Source organism: Mustela erminea, chromosome 18 (genome assembly GCF_009829155.1).
Source record: "Mustela erminea isolate mMusErm1 chromosome 18, mMusErm1.Pri, whole genome shotgun sequence".
NCBI classification, from domain to species: Eukaryota; Metazoa; Chordata; class Mammalia; order Carnivora; family Mustelidae; genus Mustela; species Mustela erminea.
In genome coordinates, this window is record NC_045631.1 from 40,881,397 (window position 1) to 40,907,111 (window position 25,715).

At 38.3% G+C, this 25,715-nt stretch overlaps 1 protein-coding gene and 1 non-coding gene across 2 annotated transcripts; one reads left to right on the forward strand and one right to left on the reverse strand.

Annotated features, from left to right (window-relative positions):
* Positions 1-5,250: 5,250 nt before the first annotated feature.
* LOC116577814 (keratin-associated protein 4-8-like) lies at positions 5,251-6,103 on the reverse strand. The gene has a single exon (XM_032321538.1). The coding sequence runs from the start codon at positions 6,072-6,074 to the stop codon at positions 5,619-5,621; it is 456 nt and encodes a 151-aa protein (XP_032177429.1). The 5' UTR covers positions 6,075-6,103; the 3' UTR covers positions 5,251-5,618.
* A 17,648-nt stretch (positions 6,104-23,751) lies between these two features.
* Positions 23,752-23,858, forward strand: LOC116578666. The gene has a single exon (XR_004281020.1). It is a non-coding gene; the product is annotated as a U6 spliceosomal RNA (small nuclear RNA).
* Positions 23,859-25,715: the final 1,857 nt, after the last annotated feature.

The window sequence follows — 25,715 nt, forward strand, 5'->3', positions numbered from 1 at the left end:
TCCTGTTCCATCAACCCCACTTACTTTCTGTGAGCACTAAATGACAGAAAGGGCCAGGAGCTTGCAAACCACCAATCAGATGTCCTAAAATTAGTACCTTGAGCTTTTAAAGGGGTATTGTTTTCATGGGGGGATTAGTTTTGTTTTGGCTTCAGTGATATCATGGACGATATCATAGTTTTGAATTATATTAAATTCTCTAAATCTCTTCATCCCAAGATTCTCTCTTGGCTCCTTTACAGTATTTGTTGATTTTTTCATGTGCGGGTACAGACTAAGTAATTCTCTGAGATAATGTGGCTGGAATTACATGCAAGCTAGTTTCTTGTTGCCACCGGTTGAGTTAGTCAGCTATGATGCATAACAAGCAACCACAAACTCTCAGAATGTACAATAACAAGTATTTATTTCTTGGTCATATATCTGCAGGTCAGTTGTGTTTTGTCTGATTAAGGCTGGTCTTGGCTTCTGACAGTGGGTTGGTTTGGGACTTCCTTTTGAATTAGAGTTGCCAGATTTAGCAAATAAAAATGTAGGTGCCAAGTTAAAATTGGAATTATCTTTAGCATAATAAATCTTCAGCATAAGTTTGTCTGAGTATGCATGAGGCATACTTATATTAAAAATTTGTTCGTTATGGAGGGCACGTATTGCATGGAGCACTGAGTATGGGGCATAAACAATGAATTCTGGAACAATGAAAAGAAATTTAAAAAATAAATAAAAATTTAAAAAAATTTGTTATTTATCTGAAATTAAAATTTGATGAGGTGTCCTGTATTTTAATTGGAAACCCTGGTTCTGATGGCATAAGCACATGGGAGCAATGCAGTCCTGCATATTTTTTAAGTCTTTGCATGGATCATGTCCTCTAACATCTCATTGGCCAAACAAGTCACATGGTGGAGTTCAAGTCACAGGGTGGGAGAGTGGGAGAAGAGGATACTTCTCCCAAAGGGGTAGGAAGGGGAAGAGAGCAAACATTAATGAAGAATAATCTAATCTGTCAGAACAGCAAATCAATTATTTTGGGAATCTTTGTTGTAAAGCTTGGATAAAGACTTTTAGAAAGTCAAATTAGATGTTCACTGCATTTCCATTCATTTGAGTAACTTTTATTTATCTTCCTCCTTCTCTTCCTGGTCAACCAGGAAATGTCATTGACTTAAAAAGGGACTTCCTGATCTACATATTTAAAGCAATCCCTATCAAAATACCAGTAGCATTTTTTACAAATCTGGAACAAACAATCCCAAAATTTGTATGGAACCACAGAGGACCCCAAATAGCCAAAGCAATCTTGAAAAAGAAAAGCAAAGCTGGAGACATCAAAATTTCAGATTCAAGTTATATTGCAAACATGTAGTAATCAAAACACTGTGGTACTGGCACAAAATAGACAGATAGGTCGATGGAACAGACTGGGAAATCCAGAAATGAGCCCACAACTGTATGGTCAAGTAATATTCAACAAAGCAGGAAAGAATATTCAATGCAAGAAAGACAGTTTCTTCAACAAATGGTGTTGGGAAAATTGGAGAGCAACATGCAGAAGAAAGAAACACTATACACACAAAAAAAATCAAAATGAGTGTGAACCTAAACCCATAAAAAATCTTAGAGGACAGCACAGGCGGGAATGTCTTTGACATTTGCCATAGCAAATTTTTTCTAGATAGGTCTCCTGAGGCAAGGGCAATAAAGCAAAAATAATCTATCAGGATTACATCATAATCAAAAGTGCCTGGATAGCCAAGGAAACAGTGGACAAAACTAAAAGGCAGCCTGTGAGGTGGGAGAAGAAATATTTCTGATAGGGGAAAAATTCCTCTACTTTCCTTTTCAGCATTCCTTTGGCTAATCTTGGACCTTTTCTTTTCTATATGCATTTAGAAACCGTTATACTCTGTTTAAAAACCTCATTGGAACTTTGATCAGAATAGCATTAAATTTATTGATTCAACTAGGAAGAATTGACATATTTGTGATATTAAATCTTCCCAGTAATAAACCTGATATTAACTCTTTATTTACATATAGATTTCCAAAGAATATTTCAAACTTTTCTTCATAAACATTGCACAATTTTTTAGGCTTATTTTGAGGCATTTTATAATATTTGTAGCTATTTTTAATGAAATCTTCCTTCCTATTAAATTAGAATTACTAACTGACTCTTACAAGTTATAAAAATGTTATTGGGTATTTTTATTTTTATTTTATTTATTTATTTATTTATTTTGGTCAGTACTCTATATACTGACTTCTCTGAACTCTTCAGCACAAGTTTGTGGGTTTTCTTGGATTTCCTATGTTGACAACAGTATTGTCTACAAATACCAACATTTTTTTTTTTTTGGTAACACTTTTTTCTAATTGGATTGCATTGGCTAGGATCTCAAATACAACAATGAATGCTAGGGAGTGATATGAGTTATCTTTGTCTTATTCTAAACTTTAGTAGAATACTTTTCATTTGTTAACTATTATGTTTGCTATGAAGTTTTAATAAATAGCGTTCATTAGGATAAAAATGTCCTCTTTTAGCCCTGTTTTGCTTAGAGTATTTTAAATAGTAAATGACTATTGTGATGGCCAATTTTATGTGTCAACTTAACTGGGCCATAGGATGCCCAGACATTTGGACAAACATTATTCTGGGTATGTCTGTGAAGGTGTTTCTTGGTAAGATTAATATTCAAACCATTAGACTGAATAAAGCAGATTTCCAATCAACTTAAGGTCTGAATAGAACAAAAAGGCTGACGTCTCCCCACTTTGATTAAAAAGGAACTCCTCCTGTCTCACTCCCTTGACATTAGTCTTTTCCTGAGACATTGGTTCTTCTTGGGTCTTGAGCCTGCTGGCTTTTGAATTGGAATTATACCATCAGCTCTTCTGTCTCCAGCTTATTGAATGCAGATCTTGGGACTTCTCAAATTCTGTAATCACATAAGCCAATTCTTTAAAATAAATCCCTATATTTATATCTATATCTACCTATATATATATATATAGAGAGAGAGAGAGATTTATTTTATATCTATCTATATAGGGAGAGTGGGTGTATGTGTGTGTGTATGTGTGTGTGTGTGTGTGTGTGTGTTGGTTTATGTATATGAACGTGTGTCTATATCTATTTATCTATCTCCTATTGGTTCTGTTTCTCTGGAGAACCCTGAATAATACATTTATATATTATTGAATATAATATATATTAATGATATAACAGCTATTGATATAATCCTGAAGTTTTCCCCCTTTAATGTAGTAGTATCAACAAGCTTATTTAAATATTTTCTAATTTTGAAGCATTCCTGAATGTGTAGGAAACTGTGGTTGGTTATGATATGTTATTCTTTTTATATATTGCTAAATTTCATTTACTAGTATTTATGGGAATTTTGCATCTATGATCTTCAATAATATAGGCCTATAATTTTCCTTTATCACATTGTTCTTGTATGTTTTTAATATTATTGTTTTACTAAAAATGGGAAGATTTTCCTTTCTTCTGTTCTTTTTCCTCGTTGGAGTGGGAGAGAACTTTAAGGCTTAATAAACTTACTAATGAATCAACATGGGTCTGGCTTTTTAGTATCAATATATGTAGAGGATAGATTTTGCATCATAGGTATAGTTTCTTTAATGGTTATTGGCTTATTTATGTTTTGTATATCTTCGGGAATTACCTTTATATTTTTCTAGACAAGTCAATTCAATCATAATTTTCAAATATATTGGTATAAACTTATATGTAATGTTCTAGTATGTTTTTAAAAAATTTCTACTCTTTTGGGAGCTGATTATTCCCCTTTACAAACATAATGGTATTTGTCCATCTTTCAGTCATCTTCTTTCTCTCCCTTTCTCTCTCTTTGACAAGTTTTACCAGATTTTTCCATTAGTTTTTTAATCTTTGTTTATATAATTAATCTCATTAAACTTTTCATTTTTTATTCATGTAATTTTGCTAAGCTTTTCATTTAAAAATATGTTACTAATGTTTAAATTTGTCATTATAACCTTCTTTCTACATTGGGTTTACTGGTTAGTGAGGATATAATAGAAGGGGGATATCCTAATGTGTGATTCCAAAGCATGTCTTCAAGAAGGAGGACCCTGTGCATTATTGGTAGGGATATAAATTGGTGAAGCTATTCTGGGAAACAATATGGAGGTTCCTCAAAAAATTAAAGATAGCAGTGCCATATAATTCAGCAATTTCACTCCTGGGTATTCATCCAAAGAAAAGCAAAATATTAATTAAAAAATATGCATCCCTATGTTCACTGTAGCATTATTTACAATAGCCAAGATACAGAAACAACCTAAATGTACATCAATGGATGAATAGATAAAGAATATGTGGTCTATATACACAGTGAAATTTTATTCAGCCATAAAGAATAAAATCTTTCCATTTGCAACAACATAGATGGATCTTGAGGATATTATGCTAAGTGAAATAAGTCAGACAAAGACTAATACTGTATGATTTCACTTATATGTGGAATCTAAGCAAATGAACAAACAAAAAAAACCTCATAGATGCAGAGAACAGATTGGCCGTTGCCAGGGGGCAGTGGGGATAAGGAATGGGGAAACTGGGTGAAGGTGCTTAAGAGGTGTACACTTCCAGTTATAAAATAAATAAGTCATGGGGATGTAATGTTAGCATGGTGACTGTAGTCAATATTATTGTGTCACATACCTGAAAGTTGCTAAAAGAAAGAATTTTAAAGTTTTCATTACAAGGAAAATATTTTTGTAACTTTGTATGGTGACAGATAGTAGCTAGACTTAATGTGGTAATCGTTTCTTAGAGTATACAAATATCAAATTATTATGGTGTATACCTGAAGGATATAATGTTATATGTCAATTATAGCTCAATAAAAATTAAAATTTATAAATAAGAGGTAAGGACATGAATTAAATCTGTCCTTATGTGTATGTGCACATGTACTGCTTTTGTTCCAGTATCTTAAATTATGTATATTTGAAATAGCACTTATTCTCAAAGTGGTTTCAACATGAGTGTTCTTCCTGTATCATCATGTAAAATATAGTTGCCTAGTTACTGAGTAAAATGATCATGAATACAATAGAGAACAATGCCGATGAATTTTTATGTGTAGAAAAGTTTATTAGAAAGCAGAGAAGCAAAAAAACACAAGAAATTCACTCTTTTAGAAATACATAATTGGACCCCCAAGTCTAAGTGTATAACTGAATCCCAGGTCAGAGGGTATCAAGTCAGTACTGCATAGGTATTACAGATAATATTTACTTTGTTAAGAAGGATAATTTAGAGCTCCATAGTGATAAGTAAGAAAGAGAAATTTAGAGGAGTGGGATGATTTTTTAGCTGATGGATTACAAAGTAATATCCATATTTGGCACTAGTATTGAAAGGAAAAGATAATAATGGAAGAGCTTAACATGAACCAGAATGTGCTCACAGAGTCAGTGGGTTGGGTTCATTGGAATCATGAGGCTCAACCTGTGAATGAGGTCAACCAGACTCTATCTGTCCTAATGCTCAGCACAAAAGGAGAAGGGTCTACATCTGTAGGGCAGAGGTAAGCAGAGATCGTAGTCAGAGGGCAGGGGGCTCAGCAGCAAGAGGAGGCACAGCACATGGGGCGGGGGCAGGTGGAGATGACACAGGTGGGGCGATAGCAGGTGGTGTGGCAGGAGACCTGGCCGCAGACTGGGCGCAGGCAGCAGGAGGGGCAGCAGCAGGAGGGGCGGCAGCAGCTGGAGCCACCGCAGCTGGATCCACAGCAGGAGGGGCGGCAGCAGCTAGAAATGCAGCAGGAGGGGCGGCAGCAGCTAGTGCCACAGCAGCTGGAGCCACCGCAGCTGGATCCACAGCAGGATGGGCGGCAGCAGCTAGGCCTGCAGCAGCTGGAACCACAGCAGGAGGGCTGGCAGCAGCTGGACACACAGCAAGTGGGGCGGCAGCAGGTGGTCCTACAGCAGGTGGTCTGGCAACAGCTGGGGCAGCAGCAGGTCTCCTGGCCACAGCCCTGGTCAGAGCAGACGGAGCCACAACAGGAGTTGACCATGGTGATAGAGGTTAGAGGTTCTGGGTGGGTTTCCAGAAGAATGAAGTTCTCAAGTGTGATCTTTCCCTGCCCTCTGTCACTTTTATACCCTGCTGAGGGCTACTATGACCATGTGCAGGACTCTTCTTGTTTATCCTAATAGAAAAAGCAGTTAGCTTTAGTAAATTAGATAATTATGTTTATTTGGTAAACATTCCTATATATAGAAAAGGCTCCATTTCCTTTTCCTGTTGTACTGTGAGCTATCTGATTTGGTTAAAACCATGTAAATCAGCTTCCATATTTCTTCCCTTGCCTACTGTGTCTTCCAAACAAGTCCCATCCCATAGCATTGTTTCACTGGATTTCACAAGTACTAAATCTTCATTTATGTATTTAACTCCAGGATAGTATGCTGAGAGTGGATTTTATGATGACTAAATCTGCTGTTAAAGAGGTTAACAACCAGTCATATAAAAAATGCTGGTAGGAAAATAGGGTGAAAGAGCCATCTTGGAGGAGGGGGGGCAGTCCCTTGTGTGCAGTAGGGAATATGGTGATTCCTTTAGATTTTATGGATGGCCAGTAAGGTATAAAGGATCTTAATGAAGTTCCTATCTGTTTTGTCTTACTCAGTTATTCAGTTTGAAAATCATAACGCAATGATTCATTGCTATTGAATAGTAAAAAAACCCATTGGTGGGGCGCCTGGGTGGCTCAGTGGGTTAAGCCACTGCCTTCGGCTCAGGTCATGATCTCAGGGTCCTGGGATCGAGTCCCGCATCGGGCTCTCTGCTCGGCAGGGAGCCTGCTTCCCTCTCTCTCTCTCTCTCTGCCTGCCTCTCCATCTACTTGTGATTTCTCTCTGTCAAATAAATAAATAAAATCTTTAAAAAAAAAAAACCCATTGGCATGAATAGGTCCTTTTAAAAATTATTAAATTATTATGGACATGTTCTTCAGAAATAGGGCATCATAAAGGAGTATTTTTTCTCTTATTTTCATGGATGAACATACCCAATAGAATATGCATATTGAATATTTTCTTGTATTCTGAGCTTTTGTCTCTCAAAAAGTTATGTTTGAGATATTTTGCTTGATGTGAATGAGGTCTAAAAGATTAAGCTTTAATCTGTGTTCTATAGGCATTGAATAAGACAAGACACATATGTAGGGGTTTGGCAAGCATGTAGAACATAGTATGATAAATAACAATTATGTATTTAAATCTGTACACTTATGAAATATGAGATAATACTAATAGTTACTATTTTTGAGTGCCTATTGTGTGTCAGGAATTTTCTGAGTCTTTAATTGTTACCTTGTTTATGCTTCGTAAGGTCTCTAAGAGGTGGTCACAATTTTTCTTAATTCTTCAGACATGAATAATTGAGGTTCAGATAGATTGAAATCATATAGTCAATAGAGAAGATGGTTCTTTCTTAGAAGTTTCAAATGGGTATGAGGAATAATAATTCCATGTCATTTCTCATACTGTTTCATTTGTTTAAATATGCTTTCTATCTTGTCAATTCACAAACTCTTGCTCATACATAGAAAAGGCCAGATATTTAGTCTGGATACCAACTCACCAACTCATCTCTAATGTCTTTCTTGACATCTACCACACTCAAAATGAATCCTTCTTTTCCTTTTAATCCAAGGTACCTGTGATATAGGGTATCACACTCTACTGTAACTGGTTTATATCTTTTTTCCCCCCTATTCCTTCTATATACCCCATGAGGTCAGAGATTGGCTTATTCATATATATAAACAGGGTGCCTAGCAATTGCTCTGAATGTTAGTTGAGTGAATGTGGAATTTACTGAAACCATAAGGCATTTACTCACCCTTTATCATACTATAGATAATCTAGATGGATGGAAAAAAGAAAAACATTCAGACAATGGGGATATAATTGAATGGGGGTTTATTTTGGCTTCTCATGGAGTAAATGACTTGTCTGGTTGGTATGTATAGGATAGTAAAGACAAATAATAGTCCACTGCTAAAATGAGGAGAATGTAGAGATATTCTTGAATTTATACAAAGAAACTGTATCATCACACAGTTGGGAGAAAGGTGTGAGAGAACACCTAGGCTTTTAAAATATTATTTGCCTGGGGGTGGGGGAGTAACGGGAAGTAGGAGGAAAGTTTAGGTGGTGGCTGTAGGCTAAGGATGAGAGATGAATGCCTATCTAGGTTGGTGGCAATGGGAGTAGTAAGGAGGATAGAGATGCAATCAATAGCACTTCAAAGAGAGTCAACCAAGATCACTTACAAAATGGAGCAGTAGAGGTAACAGGAGACCTCATCATTAAAGAGGACTCATAATTTAATATTTTTTCAATTGTATACACATACATTTTATAATTAAATTCAGATAGTGAAAAGATAATTATTTGTAATAAGGAAAATATAGTTTAAAATCTCCAGAAACAAAGTAAAAAGACAACCGACTGAATGGAAAAAAAAAATACCTGCAATTTATACCAAAGACAAAGAGCCAATGATGTTAATATATAAAGCACTTCTAAAATTATACTGGAGAAGAGGAAAAACCTGATGGGAAAATGAGATTCAGATCATTCTCCATCATAGAAAGATGTCTAGTCTCATACATAAGAATGGAAATGAAATTATATAGGATACCACTTCTCACCTGTGAGACTGTAAAAAATTCAAAATTTCACAATATTCTCTAATAGTAAGATTCTGTGGAAATAGACATGCTCATACCTTTCTTATGAAGATTTGACAGTAATTTGAAGCATTATTCTTTGACTCCAGTATCCCTATTCTATAAATTGTCAAGGTACTCAGGCAAAACTATGAAAAGATGTTATGCAAGATTACTCATGGCACTGCTATTTGTAAAAACAAAACAATAACAAGAGCTAGACACAACTTGGGTGTCCTTCAGTAGTGTAGTGGTGAATGAGCTCTGTTGTATCCCCATGATGGAGTACTATTCAGCTGTAAAAAAGGAATAAAGAGTATCTTTATATGCTACTATGAAGTAATCTCCAGTATATTGTTAAGAGATGATAAAGCAGATGGAGCAAAGTGTCCATAATGTTCTACAATGTGTCTAAACAAATAAGGGAGGGATGTGGGTGGGGGATGGGCTGGATGGGTGAAGGGGATTAAGGAGTACTCTAGTTATGATGAGCCCTGGGTGTTCTATGTAAGTGATGAATCACTAAGTTCTACTCCTGAAACCAATATTATACTACATGTTAACTAACTAGAATTTAAATGAAAATTTGGAAAAAAAATACTGCAGGTAGAAAAAAAATAAGGGAACACATATAGAGAATCTATTTGCATATATTACATGAATTTTTTAAACAATGGAAGAACAGAGAAAGAGCAGAGTAAACAAAACAAAAATAAAAAAGGGACTTACAATTCCTGCTGAGGAGTCTTAGGGACTAGATTTACACTTCTGCCTGAAGCAACTAAAAAAACAGTCAAAATAAATGAAACTGTGGCTTTTAGACATTGGCTATCAGGTCAGAACACTGGTGCCTTAGAGAAGGGAAACAAATGAGGTGATCCATAGAATTGCCTCAGTTTATTTCTTGAAGAGAGTTTCTGGAGGGGGGGTGTAGCTCTGGGAGAGAGAACCAGGTAGAGCCTGGTAATCCTCCTGACTTGAGGAGACAGAGCTGGCATGAAGGAGACCAAATCAACTGCAATTCACAGGATATGGTATCAGAGAGGAAAGAGTTGCACAGAGAACCCCAGAGGTCTGCAGAAGATCCACCTGCATCTTCAGCTGAGTACTTACGAGTGCATGTGCATGAAGAAACTGCCCAAGGGCAGAAAAAAATCGGCCCTGCCCCACCCTACCCATATAAAACAAAGAGAATCTTTTGATCTTCATGAGGTCCCCAAAGTTCATCTTCGCTTTTGATTCCTTTGCCTTTGGAGACATATCTTAAAATAAGCTGCTGTGGCTGATATCGAAGAGGTTACTGCCTATGTTCTCCTCTAGGATTCTGATGGATTCCTGTCTCACGTTGAGGTCTTTTATCCATTTTGAGTTTATCTTTGTGTATGGTGTAAGAGAATGGTCGAGTTTCATTCTTCTACATATAGCTGTCCAGTTTTCCCAGCACAATTTATTGAAGAGACTGTCTTTTTTCCACTGTATTTTTTTTCCTGCTTTGTCAAAGATTATTTGACCATAGAGTTTAGGGTCCATATCTGGGCTCTCTACTCTGTTCCACTAGTCTGTGTGTCTGTTTTTATGCCAGCACCATGCTGTCTTGGTGATCACAGCTTTGTAGTAAAGCTTGAAATCAGGTAACGTGATGCCCCCAGTATGATTTTTGTTTTTCAACATTTCCTTAGAGATTTGGGGTCTCTTCAGATTCCATACAAATCTTAGGATTATTTGCTCCAGCTCTTTGAAAAATACCGGTGGAATTTTGATCAAGATGGCATTAAAAGTATAGATTGTTCTAGGCAGCATAGACATTTTAACAATGTTTATTCTTCTGATCCAAGAGCATGGAATGGTCTTCCATCTTTTTGTGTCTTCTTCAGTTTCTTTCATGAGTGTTCTGTAGTTCTTCAAGTACAGAACCTTTACCTCTTTGGTTAGGTTTATTCCCAGGTATCTTATGGTTCTTGGTGCTATAGTGAATGGAATCGATTCTATAGTTTCCCTTTCTGTATTTTCATTGTTAGTGTATAAGAAAGCCACTGATTTCTGTACATTGACTTTGTATCCTGCCACATTGCTGAATTGTTGTATGAGTTCTAGTAGTTTGGGGGTTTTCCATATAAAGAATCATGTCATCTGCGAAGAGAGAGAGTTTGACTTCTTCATTGCCAATTTGGATACCTTTTATTTCTCTTTGTTGTCTGATTGCTGTTGCTAGGATTTCTAATACTATGTTGAACTAGAGTGGTGAGAGTGGGCATCCTTGTCGTGTTCCTGATTTCAACGGAAAGGCTGTGAGCTTTGAGGATGATATTTGCTGTGGGTATTTCATAGATAGATTTTATGAAGTTCAGGAATGTTCCCTCTATCCCTATACTTTGAAGCGTTTTAATCAGGAACGGATGCTGGATTTTGTCAAATGCTTTTTCTGCATCAATTGAGAGGACCATGTGGTTCTTCTCTCTTCTCTTATTAATTTGTTCTATCACATTGATTGATTTGCGAATGTTGAACCATCCTTACAGCCCAGGAATGAATCAAAAGCTTCTGCACAGCAAAGGAAACAGTCAACAAAACAAAGAGGCAACCCACAGAATGGGAGAAGATATTTGCAAATGACAGTACAGACAGAAGGTTGATATCCAGGATCTATAAAGAACTCCTCAAACTCAACACGCACAAAACAGACAGTCATATAAAAAAATGGGCAGAAGGTATGAACAGACACTTCTCCAATGAAGACATACAAATGGCTATCAGACACATGAAAAAATGTTCATCATCACGAGCCATCAGGGAGATTCAAATTAAAACCACATTGAGATACCACCTTACACCAGTTAGAATGACCAAAATTAGCAAGACAGGAAGCAACATGTGCTGGAGGGGATGTGGAGAAAAGGGAACCCTCTTCCACTGTTGGTGGGAATGCAAGTTGGTGCAGCCACTTGGGAAAACAGTGTGGAGATTCCTCAAGAAATTAAAAATAGAGCTTCCCTATGTCCCTGCCATTGCACTACTGGGTATTTACCCCAAAGATACAGATGTAGTGAAAAGAAGGGCCATCTGTACCCCAATGTTTATAGCAGCAATGGCCACAGTGGCCAAACTGTGGAAAGAACCAAGATGCCCTTCAACGGACAAATGGATAAGGAAGATGTGGTCCATATACACTATGGAGTATTATGCCTCCATCGGAAAGGATAAATACCCAACTTTTGTAGCAACATGGATGGGACTGGAAGAGATTATGCTGAGTGAAATAAGTCAAGCAGAGAGAGTCAATTATCATACAGTTTCACTTATTTGTGGAGCATAACAAATAGCATGGAGGACAAGGGGAGATGGAGAGGGGAAGGGAGTTGAGGGAAATTGGAAGGGGAGGTGAACCATGAGAGACTATGGACTCTGAAACTCAATCTGAGGGTTTTGAAGGGGTGGGGGGTGGGAGGTTGGGGGAACCAGGTGGTGGGTATTGGAGAGGGCACGTATTGCATGGAGCACTGGGTGTGGTGCAAAAACAATGAATACTGTTATGCTGAAAATAAAAAACAAAAAACAAACAACAACAACAACAACAACAAAACCCACAGAACAATTCTTGGAGCTGAGAAGAGGCCAGAAACACCTCATGTTCCCGTGAGCCAGAGTGAAAAATCTTGTAATTCATGGGTCATTGGTTAAAGGACTTAGAATAGTATTGCCTCAGGAGTGAGGCAGATTTTTCCCTAGAGTAAGGGCTGCTCTAATCCCACCATCAGTTTATAAGCAAGTCTTGAAAGGATCAGACTGTTAAATCAACTTAATTGCATTCCAGAACAATCAAGTCATCAGATTCCATCAAAATAAAAATTACTTTTCAAAAGATACTGTTTAGGCAGTAACCTCTTCGATATTTGCTGTAGCAACTTTTTTCTAGATTTGTCTCCTGAGGCAAAGGAAATAAAAGCAAAAATAAACTATTGAGAATACATTAAAATAAAAGCTTATGCACAGTGAAAGAAATGATCAACAAAACTTTTTTTTAAAAATTTATTTTCAGCATAACGATATTCATTGTTTTTGCACCACACCCAGTGCTCCATGCAATTCGTGCCCTCTCCAATACCCACCACCTGGTTCCCCCAACCTCCCACCCCCCACCCCTTCAAAACCCTCAGATTGAGTTTCAGAGTCCATAGTCTCTCATGGTTCACCTCCCCTTCCAATTTCCCTCAACTCCCTTCCCCTCTCCATCTCCCCTTGTCCTCCATGCTATTTGTTATGCTCCACAAATAAGTGAAACTGTATGATAATTGACTCTCTCTGCTTGACTTATTTCACTCAGCATAATCTCTTCCAGTCCCATCCATGTTGCTACAAAAGTTGGGTATTTATCCTTTCCGATGGAGGCATAATACTCCATAGTGTATATGGACCACATCTTCCTTATCCATTTGTCCGTTGAAGGGCATCTTGGTTCTTTCCACAGTTTGGCCACTGTGGCCATTGCTGCTATAAACATTGGGGTACAGATGGCCCTTCTTTTCACTACATCTGTATCTTTGGGGTAAATACCCAGTAGTGCAATGGCAGGGACATAGGGAAGCTCTATTTTTAATTTCTTGAGGAATCTCCACACTGTTTTCCCAAGTGGCTGCACCAACTTGCATTCCCACCAACAGTGGAAGAGGGTTCCCTTTTCTCCACATCCCCTCCAGCACATGTTGCTTCCTGTCTTGCTAATTTTGGTCATTCTAACTGGTGTAAGGTGGTATCTCAATGTGGTTTTAATTTGAATCTCCCTGATGGCTCGTGATGATGAACATTTTTTCATGTGTCTGATAGCTATTTGTATGTTTATAGCACCAAGAACCATAAGATACCTGGGAATAAACCTAACCAAAGAGGTAAAGGTTCTGTACTTGAAGAACTACAGAACACTCATGAAAGAAACTGAAGAAGACACAAAAAGATGGAAGACCATTCCATGCTCTTGGATTAGAAGAATAAACATTGTTAAAATGTCTATGCTGCCTAGAACAATCTATACTTTTTTTTTAAATTTCTTATTTTTTATAAACATATATTTTTATCCCCAGGGGTACAGGTCTGTGAATCACCAGGTTTACACACTTCACAGCACTCACCAAAGCACATACCCTCCCAATGTCCATACTCCCACCCCCTTCTCCCAAACCCCCTCCCCCCAGCAACCCTCAGTTTGTTTTGTGAGATTAAGAGTCACTTATGGTTTGTCTCCCTCCCAATCCCATCTTGTTTTATTTATTCTTCTCCTACCCACTTAAGCCCCCATGTTGCATCACCACTTCCTCATATCAGGGAGATCATATGATAGTTGTCTTTCTCTGCTTGACTTATTTCACTAAGCATGATACGCTCTAGTTCCATCCATGTTGTCGCAAATGGCAAGATTTCATTTCTTTTGATGGCTGCATAGTATTCCATTTTATATATATACCACATCTTCTTGATCCATTCATCTGTTGATGGACATCTAGGTTCTTTCCATAGTTTGGCTATTGTGGACATTGCTGCTATAAACATTCGGGTGCACGTGCCCCTTTGGATCACTACGTTTGTATCTTTAGGGTAAATACCCAATAGTGCAATTGCTAGGTCATAGGGCAGTTCTATTTTCAACATTTTGAGGAACCTCCATGCTGTTTTCCAGAGTGGCTGCACCAGCTTGCATTCCCACCAACAGTGTAGGAGGGTTCCCCTTTCTCCACATCCTCGCCAGCATCTGTCATTTCCTGACTTGTTTATTTTAGCCATTCTGACTGGTGTGAGGTGATATCTCATTGTGGTTTTGATTTGTATTTCCCTGATGCCGAGTGATATGGAGCACTTTTTCATGTGTCTGTTGGCCATCTGGATGTCTTCTTTGCAGAAATGTCTGTTCATGTCCTCTGCCCATTTCTTGATTGGATTATTTGTTCTTTGGGTGTTGAGTTTGCTAAGTTCTTTATAGATTCTGGACACTAGTCCTTTATCTGATATGTCGTTTGCAAATATCTTCTCCCATTCTGTCAGTTGTCTTTTGATTTTGTTAACTGTTTCCTTTGCTGTGCAAAAGCTTTTGATCTTGATGAAATCCCAATAGTTCATTTTTGCCCTTGCTTCCCTTGCCTTTGGCGTTGCTCCTAGGAAGATGTTGCTGTGGCTGAGGTCGAAGAGGTTGCTGCCTGTGTTCTCCTCAAGGATTTTGATGGATTCCTTTCGCACATTGAGGTCCTTCATCCATTTTGAGTCTATTTTTGTGTGTGGTGTAAGGAAATGGTCCAATTTCATTTTTCTGCATGTGGCTGTCCAATTTTCCCAGCACCATTTATTGAAGAGGCTGTCTTTTTTCCATTGGACATTCTTTCCCGCTTTGTCGAAGATTAGTTGACTGTAGAGTTGAGGGCCTATTTCTGGGCTCTCTATTCTGTTCCATTGATCTATGTGTCTGCTTTTGTGCCAGTACCATGCTGTCTTGATGATGACAGCTTTGTAATAGAGCTTGAAGTCCGGAATTGTGATGCCACCAACGTTGGCTTTCTTTTTCAATATCCCTTTGGCTATTCGAGGTCTTTTCTGGTTCCATATCAACTTTAGAGTTATTTGTTCCATTTCTTTGAAAAAGATGGATGGTACATTGATAGGAATTGCATTAAATGTGTAGATTGCTTGGGACGCCTGGGTGGCTCAGGTGGTTGAGCGGCTGCCTTCGGCTCAGGTCATGATCCCAGCGTCCTGGGATCGAGTCCCACATCGGGCTCCTTGCTCGGCAGGGAGCCTGCTTCTCCCTCTGCCTCTGCCTGCCTCTCTGTCTGCCTGTGCTCGCTTGCTCTCTCTCCCTCTATCCCTGACAAATAAATAAATAAAATCTTTAAAAACAATATGTGTAGATTGCTTTAGGTAGCATAGACATTTTCACAATATTTATTCTTCCAATCCAGGAGCATGGAACATTTTTCCATTTTTTTGTGTCTTCCTCAATTTCTTTCATGAGTACTTTATAGTTTTCTGAGTATAGATTCTGTGCCTCTTTGGTTAGGTTTATTCCTAGGTATCTTATGGTTTTGGGTGCAATTGTAAATGGGATTGACTCCTTAATTTCTCTTTCTTCTTTCTTGCTGTTGGTGTAGAGAAATGCAACTGATTTCTGTGCATTGATTTTATATCCTGACACTTTACTGAATTCCTGTATAAGTTCTAGCAGTTTTGGAGTGGAGTCTTTTGGGTTTTCCACATATAGTATCATATCATCTGCGAAGAGTGATAATTTGACTTCTTCTTTGCCGATTTGGATGCCTTTAATTTCCTTTTGTTGTCTGATTGCTGAGGCTAGGACCTCGAGTACTATGTTGAATAGCAGTGGTGATAATGGACATCCCTGCCGTGTTCCTGACCTTAGCGGAAAAGCTTTCAGTTTTTCTCCATTGAGAATGGTATTTGCGGTGGGTTTTTCATAGATGGCTTTGATGATATTGAGGTATGTCACCTCTATCCCTACACTTTGAAGAGTTTTGATCAGGAAGGGATGCTGTACTTTGTCAAATGCTTTTTCAGCATCTATTGAGAGTATCATATGGTTCTTGTTCTTTCTTTTATTGATGTGTTGTATCACATTGACTGATTTGCGGATGTTGAACCAACCTTGCAGCCCTGGAATAAATCCCACTTGGTCGTGGTGAATAATCCTTTTAATGTACTGTTGAATCCTATTGGCTAGTATTTTGTTGAGTATTTTCGCATCTGTGTTCATCAAGGATATTGGTCTATAGCTCTCTTTTTTGATGGGATCCTTGTCTGGTTTTGGGATCAAGGTGATGCTGGCCTCATAAAATGAGTTTGGAAGTTTTCCTTCCATTTCTATTTTTTGGAACAGTTTCAGGAGAATAGGAATTAGTTCTTCTTTAAATGTTTGGTAGAATTCCCCTGGGAAGCTCTCTGGCCCTGGGCTTTTGTTTGTTTGGAGATTTTTAATGACTGTTTCAATCTCCTTACTGGTTATGGGTCTGTTCAGGCTTTCTACTTCTTCCTGGTTCAGTTGTGGTAGTTTATATGTTTCTAGGAATGCATCCATTTCTTCCAGATTGTCAAATTTATTGGTGTAGAGTTGCTCATAGTATGTTCTTATAATAGTTTGTATTTCTTTGGTGTTAGTTGTGATCTCTCCTCTTTCATTCATGATTTTATTTATTTGGGTCCTTTCTCTTTTCTTTTTGATAAGTCTGGGCAGGGGTTTATCAATTTTATTAATTCTTTCAAAGAACCAGCTCCTAGTTTCGTTGATTTGCTCTATTGTCTTTTTGGTTTCTATTTCATTGATTTCTGCTGTGATCTTTATGATTTTTCTTCTCCTGCTGGGCTTAGGGTTTCTTTCTTGTTCTTTCTCCAGCTCCTTTAGGTGTAGGGTTAGGTTGTGTACCTGAGACCTTTCTTGTTTCTTGGGAAAGGCTTGTACCGCTATATTTTCCTCTCACGACTGCCTTTGTTGTGTCCCACAGATTTTGAACCGTTGTATTTTCATTGTCATTTGTTTCCATGATTTTTTTCAATTCTTCTTTAATTTCCCGGTTGACCCATTCATTCTTTAGAAGGATGCTGTTTAGTCTCCATGTATTTGGGTTCTTTTCAAACTTCCTTTTGTGGTTGAGTTCTAGCTTTAGAGCATTGTGGTCTGAAAATATGCAGGGAATGATCCCAGTCTTTTGATACCGGTTGAGTCCTGATTTAGGACCGAGGATGTGATCTATTCTGGAGAATGTTCCATGTGCACTAGAGAAGAATGTGTATTCTGTTGCTTTGGGATGAAATGTTCTGAATATATCTGTGATGTCCATCTGGTCCAGTGTGTCGTTTAAGGCCTTTATTTCCTTGCTGATCTTTTGCTTGGATGATCTGTCCATTTCAGTGAGAGGAGTGTTAAAGTCCCCTACTATTATTGTATTATTGTTGATGTGTTTCTTTGATTTTGTTATTAATTGGTTTATATAGTTGGCTGCTCCCACGTTGGGGGCATAGATATTTAAAATTGTTAAATCTTCTTGTTGGACAGACCCTTTGAGTATGATATAGTGTCCTTCCTCATCCCTTATTATAGTCTTTGGCTTAAAATCTAATTGATCTGATATAAGGATTGCCACTCCTGCTTTCTTCTGATGTCCATTAGCATGGTAAATTCTTTTCCACCCCCTCACTTTAAATCTGGAGGTGTCTTCGGGCTTAAAATGAGTTTCTTGGAGGCAACATATAGATGGGTTTGTTTTTTTATCCATTCTGATAGCCTGTGTCTTTTGACAGGGGCATTTAGCCCATTAACATTCAGGGTAACTATTGAGAGATATGAATTTAGTGCCATTGTATTGCCTGTAAGGTGACAGTTACTGTATATGGTCTCTGTTCCTTTCTGATCTACCACTTGTAGGCTCTCTCTTTGCTTAGAGGACCCCTTTCAAGATTTCCTGTAGAGCTGGTTTGGTGTTTGCAAATTCTTTCAGTTTTTGTTTGTCCTGGAAGCTTTTAATCTCTCCTTCTATTTTCAATGATAGCCTAGCTGGATATAGTATTCTTGGCTGCATGTTTTTCTTGTTTAGTGCTCTGAAAATATCATGCCAGCTCTTTCTGGCCTGCCAGGTCTCTGTGGATAAGTCAGCTGCCAATCTAATATTTTTACCATTGTATGTTATAGACTTCTTTTCCTGGGCTGATTTCAGGATTTTCTCTTTGTCACTGAGACTTATAAATTTTACTATTAGGTGATGGGGTGTGGGCCTATTCTGATTGATTTTGAGGGGCGTTCTCTGAATCTCCTGAATTTTGATGCTTGTTCCCTTTGCCATATTGGGGAAATTCTCCCCAGTAATTCTCTCCAGTATACCTTCTGCTCCCCTCTCTCTTTCTTCTTCTTCTGGAATCCCAATTATTCTAATGTTGTTTAGTCTTATGGTGTCACTTATCTCTCGAATTCTCCCCTCGTGGTCCAGTAGCTGTTTGTCCCTCTTTTGCTCAGCTTCTTTATTCTCTGTCATTTGGTCTTCTATATCACTAATTCTTTCTTCTGCCTCATTTATCCTAGCAGTGAGAGCCTCCATTTTTGATTGCACCTCATTAATAGCTTTTTTTATTTCAACTTGGTTAGATTTTAGTTCTTTTATTTCTCCAGAAAGGGCTTTTATATCTCTCGAGAGGGTTTCTCTAATATCTTCCATGCCTTTTTCAAGCCCGGCTAGAACCTTGAGAATTATTCTGAACTCTAGATCTGACATATTACCAATGTCTGTATTGATTAGGTCCCTAGCCTTCGGTACTGCCTCTTGTTCTTTTTTTTGTGTTGGATTTTTCCATCTTGTCATTTTGTCCAGATAAGAGTATATGAAGGAGCAAGTAAAATACTAAAAGGGTGGCAACAACCCCAGAAAAATATGCTTTAACCAAATTAGAAGAGACCCCAAATCGTGAGGGGGGAGAAAGGGGATAAAAAGAGGTTCAAAAAGGAAGAAAGAAAAAAAAAAAAAGAAAAAGAATTAAAAAAAAGAAAACAAATAAGAAAAATATAAAAAAGAAAACATATATATATTGTATAAACTAGTTAAAAAACGTTAAAAAAGAAAAAGGTAAAAGTTAAAAAAAAATTTACCAGAAGGTGAGAAAAAAAACAAAAAATGAAAAAGAAAAATATTAAATTAACTGCAAGACTAAAAAAAATCACAGGGAAAAAGCCATGAGTTCCGTGCTTTGCTTTCTCCTCCTCTGGAATTCTGCTGCTCTCCTTGGTATTGAAACCCCACTCCTTGGTAGGTGAACTTGGTCTCGGCTGGATTTCTTGTTGATCTTCTGGGGGAGGGGCCTGTTGTAGTGATTCTGAAGTGTCTTTGCCCCAGGCGGAATTGCACCGCCCTTACCCGGGGCCGGGGTGAGTAATCCGCTGGGGTTTGCTCAGGAGCTTTTGTTCCCTGAGCGCTTTCCGTAGAGTTCCGGAGGACGGGAATACAAATGGCGGCCTCCTGGTCTCCGGCCCGGAGGAGCCGAGAGCCCAGGGCCCCACTCCTCAGTGTGCCCTCAGAGAACAGCGCCCAGTTACTCCCGTCTGCCTGACCTCCGGCCGCGCTCCGAGCTCACCGAGCCTGCGACCGGTTCAAGGTAACACCGAGCTGTGAGCTTACTGTCAGCTCTGTCTCTGTAGCCGGCTTTCCCGTTCCAATACCCGCAAACTCTGCGACACTCAGACACCCCCGATCCTTCTGTGACCCTGCGGGACCTGAGACCACGCTGACCCCGCGTGGGCTTCGCCCTGGTTTAGCCTCTGGAGCGATGTCCCTCAGCGGAACAGACTTTTAAAAGTCCTGATTTTATGCGCCGTTGCTCCGCCGCTTGCCGGGAGCCGGCCCCTCCCCCCCGGTGTCTATCTTCCCGTCGCTTTGGATTCACTTCTCCGCCGGTCCTACCTTTCAGAAAGTGGTTGTTTTTCTGTTTCCAGAATTGCTGTTCTTCTTCTCTTCGATCTGCCAATGGATTTTCAGGTGTTTGCAATCTTCAGATAAGCTATCTAGCTGATCTCCGGCTAGCTGAAGTAGTCTCAGCCTGCTACTTCTCTGCCATCTTGACTCCTCCTCCAACAATCTATACTTTTAATGCCATCTTGATGAAAATTCCACCGGTATTTTTCAAAGAGCTGGAGCAAATAATCCTAAGATTTGTATGGAATCAGAAGAGACCCCAAATCTCTAAGGAAATGTTGAAAAACAAAAATCAAACTGGGGGCATCACGTTACCTGATTTCAAGCTTTACTACAAAGCTGTGATCACCAAGACAGCATGGTGCTGGTATAAAAACAGACACACAGACCAGTGGAACAGAGTAGAGAGCCCAGATATGGGCCCTCAACTCTATGGTCAAATAATCTTCGACAAAGCAGGAAAAAAAATACAGTGGAAAAAAGACAGTCTCTTCAATAAACGGTGCTGGGAAAACTGGGCAGATAATGTAGAAGAATGAAACTCGACCATTCTTTACACCATACACAAAGATAAACTCAAAATGGGTAAAAGACCTCAACGTGAGACAGGAATCCATCAGAATCCTAGAGGAGAACATAGGCAGTAACCTCTTCGATATCAGCCACAGCAGCTTCTTTCAAGATATGTCTCCAAAGGCAAAGGAAACAAAAGCGAAGATGAACTTTTGGGACTTAATCAAAATCAAAAGCTTCTGGTCAGCAAAACAAAGAGGGAACCCATGGAATGGGAGAAGATATTTGCAAATGACAGTACAGACAAAAGGTTGGTATCCAGGATCTATAAAGAACTCCTCAAACTCAACACACAAAACAGAGAATCATATAAAAAATGGGCAGAAGACATGAACAGACACTTCTCCAATGAAGACATACAAATGGCTATGGGACACATGAAAAAATGTTCATCAACAAAACTTTTTAAAAAGCAGCCAACTTAATGGGAGATGATAGTTGCAAATGATGTGTTTGATAAAGAATTAGTATCCAAAATATATGCACAACTTATAAAACTCAACACCCAAAGCAAATAACCCAATTATATAATGGGCAGAGTACATGAACAGACATTTCTCCAAAGATGACATATAGATGCTCATCATTATTTACCATCATGGAAATGCAAATCAAAATTATATTGAGATAGCACCTCACACCTTTCAGCATGACTACAATCAACAACGGAAGAAACAACAGGTGTTGGTAAGGAAGTGGAGAAAGGGGAATCCTCCCACGCTATTGGTGGGAATGCAGACATTGGGCGGGGTGCTTCTACTGTGGGAAACAGTATGTAGTTTCCTCAAAAAGCTTAAGTAGAACTACCATATGATCCAGTAATTGCACTGCTGGATCTTCCCTACCCTCCCCAAATACCAAAACATGAAATTGAAGGGATACGTACATCCTTGTGTTATAGCAGCGTGACTGATGGTAGCTCTTGGATGGAAGCCCAAGTCTCCAAATGTCCACCTACAGTTGGATGAATAAAGAGAATGGGTTTCTCTTGCCAGTGGAAAAGTATTCAGCTGCAGAGAAAAATGAAATCTTGCCATTGGCAATGATATGGATGGAGCTAGAGAGTATAATTCTAAGCGAGTCATTCAGTCAGAGAAAGACAAATACCATATTATTTCACTCATACGTGGAGTTTAAGAAGCAAAACACATAAGCAAAGGGGAAAAATATATATAGAGAGAAACCAATTAAGAATCAGACTCCTATGTGGAGAAAGGGGAACCCTCCTACACTCTTGGTGGGAATGCAAGCTGGTGCAGCCACTCTGGAAAACAGCATGGAGGTTCCTCAAAAAGTTGAAAATAGAGCTTCCCTATGACCCAACAATTGCACTACTGGGTATTTACCCTAAAGATACAAACATAGTGGTCTGAAGGGGCACGTGCACCCAAATATTTATAGCAGCAATGTCCACAATAGCCAAACTATGGAAAGAACCTAGATGTCCATCAACAGATGAATGGATAAAGAAGATATGGTATATATATACAATGGAATACTATGCAGCCATCAAAAGAAATGAAATCTTGCCATTTGCAATGATGTGGATGGAACTAGAGGGTATTATTCTTAGTGAAATAAGTCAGTCAGAGAAAGACAACTATTATATGATCTCTCCCTGATATGAGGAAGTGGAGATGCAACATGGGGGGTTTGGGGGGTAGGAAAAGAATAAATGAAAGAAGATGGGATCGGGAGGGAGACAAACCATAAGAGACCCTTAATCTCACAAAACAAACTGAGGGTGGCCAGGGGGAGGGGTTTAGGGAGAGGGTGGTGGGGTTATGGACATTGGGGAGGGTATGTGCTATGGTGAGTGCTGTGAAGTATGTAAACCTGGAGATTCACAGACCTGTACCCCTGGGTCAAAAAATATATGTTTATAAAAAAATTTTAAAAAATTAAAAATAAAAAAGAATCAGGCTCCTAACTATAGAAAACAAACTGATGGTTACCAGAGGGTGGGTGATGGGTGAAATAGGTGAAGGGGATTAAGGAATTCACTTGTTGTGGTGAGTGCAGGGTGATGTATAGAATTGTTGAATCACGGTTTTACATCAGAAATTAATATAACACTATTTTAGCTACCTGAAGTTAAAATAGAAATTTAAAAAAAGATACTGTTTAGGAAATTAAAAGGCAAGCCACACCCTGGAGAAAATACTTAACAGAACATACATCTCACAAGGATTTGTATATAGAACATATAAAGAATTCTTACCACTCAATAAGAAGAAGAGAAGCAACCCAACAAAAATGGGCAACAGATTTGAGACCTTCATCAAAGCAAATACACAGGTGGAAAGTCAACCCATGTAAAGATGTTTAATATCATTAATCATTAGGAAAATTCACATTAAAACCACAATGAGATAACACCATATGCACTCTAGAATGGTTGACATTAACAAGACTGACCCTATGAAGTGTTGGTGATAATATGAAACCATTGGAACTTTCATACAAGGAAAGAACATAAAATGGCACAATCCCCTTGTAAAACAGTTTGACATTTTTTTAAAGAGTTAAAGATATACCTATGATATGACCTAGCCATTCCACCCCAAAGTATTTACCTGAGAGAAATCATAGGAACAAAGGTGGGGGGGGGTAGAGGAAACCCAAAAAAGTTACTCTTAACCATAGAGAACAGATAGTTACCAGAGAGGAGGTGGGTAGGTGGATGGGTGAAGTAAGTGAAGGGGGTTAAGAGTACACTTACCTTGATGAGCACTGAGTAATGTATGGAATTGCTGAATCACTATATTGTACACCTGAAACTAATATAACAGTGCATGTTAACTATACTGGAATTAAAATTTAAAAAATAAAGTTAAAATGATATATCCAAGACTTATTTACAAATGTTCGTGGGGACTATTTGTAATATAAAAAATCTGGGAACCACTCAAGTGTCTACCAGCAGGTGAACAGATAAACAAATGTCATGTGTCCATACTGTGGAAGTCTTCTCAGTCATAAAAAGAAATGCACTTGTGCTCACTTGGGCCCCACATATACTAAAGTTGGAACAATACAGAGAGGATTAGCATGGCCCCTGTGCAAAGATGACACACAAATTCATGAAGTGTTCCATATTTTTGAGAGAGCATGGCACACACGTGCATGGGAGAGACAGAGGAATGGATTAAAATAAAACATGAACTTGGAAAATATAGAAAAATTAGCTGAAAAAAAAAGAACCAGTGATACACATGACAACATGAATTTCAATATAATTATGCTGAGTGAAAAGGCAAGGTAGGGTACACAATAGTAGGATTCCATTAAATTCTAGAAAATGGAAACATTTATAGTGACAGTGCATTGGTGGTTGACTGGGGGTAGGGGATGGGAAGGAACTATAAAGGCGGTGATAGATGTTCATTACCTTGACGTGGTGTTGATTTCAACTGTATATATCAAAACATCAAATTATATGGTTAAAGTAAGTGCAACTTTTGTATGTCAGTTGTACCTTAATAAAACTGAGAAGAAAACAAAAAGTAATGGAAGTATCAGAGTGGAGAAACAGAGGATAAAAGCTAAATTCTTGGGATATACCTTGTTCTGTAGGTTTGACTTTGGACTCATGTCAACATTTTACATGGTTATAAAATAAAATTAAAGTTTTTGAAATATCAAAATCATTAAAACAACAACAATAATAAAAGAATGTAACTGTATATCCAGGCATAAAAAGCAACTATTCGCGGGCGCCTGGGTGGCTCAGTGGGTTAAGCCGCTGCCTTCGGCTCGGGTCATGATCTCGGGGTCCTGGGATCGAGTCCCGCATCGGGTTCTCTGCTCCGCGGGGAGCCTGCTTCCTCCTCTCTCTCTCTCTGCCTGCCTCTCTGCCTACTTGTGATCTCTCTGTGTCAAATGAATAAATAAAATCTTTAAAAAAAAAAAAAAAGCAACTATTCGAAGATCAAAAATAATAAAACAACTGAAAAACAGTCTTGTTTTCAATATCCATATTGTTGTTAGTTGTTGTTAGTATTGGTAATGTATTCTGAGAGTGTTGGACAAACATATAGAATATATAAAACATATAGAATATAGAATATATATAGGACATATAGAATATAGAATAAAGAAATGAGTAAATACAATGGTGTAATTGAGACATTTTTGGCAGAGAAGAAATGAGAGTTATAAGTAAGATATATGAGGTTTAGTAAAAGCCCTGTAGTTCTCAGTAGAAACTCATGACATGGTTTACCATTTAAATACATATTTTCTAGTTGTGAATGTTGGAAAAGCTAAAACAAAGTGATTTACTAGTAATGAACACCTGCATATTTCAGTTTATGGTCTCAAATACTGTTTCATCCTGAAAGGAACTGGCGGGCCTCAGAGAAATTGTTGATTGGAAGTCTGGGGAATGAAGTATACAAACAAGTCTGTAATATCCTGTTATATGAAAAAGAGGAATTTTCAAAGATTACTAGGTCTTGGAGGCCAACTTGAAGTTGCTTATTTGAGGATCAATAGAGGGATATGAACTGGAATGGACTGATTCACTATCAAGTATATTGAAATCTATGAGTTCATATTAATGCAAAATTAAGAAAAAAACAGCAAACTCTTACATCAGTCTTGGAGTATGCAAACTGGTAAATAAAAGGGAAGAATCAAACATTTATTTTGCCTTTCCTATACATGTGGATTACTAAATTTGATGTGGGGAAGTTTCTCTGTATGGAATTATCCCAGCTAATAAATAGCAGGCAGAGCAACAATAGAATTGCAATATCATGATTTTGCTATGCCTAAATGAAGTATGGTCCTAGGTGATTATCACCAACAGCAAGCAGACTTTAGATCTTGTGGGATACAGTCTCCCATTAACACATTCAGCCGTTCTCTGGGTTAGTTGTGTAATTTAGCCATAGTTATTGGTCTGTGACAAAGTGAGGTGTGAGAAGGTAGTGAAGGGAGCTTTTATTGCCTGTGT

Coding starts and splice junctions, on each gene's coding strand:
- LOC116577814 (XM_032321538.1), bottom strand. CDS start 6,074: ATGGTCAACTCCTGTTGTGGCTCCGTCTGCTCTGACCAGGGCTGTGGC.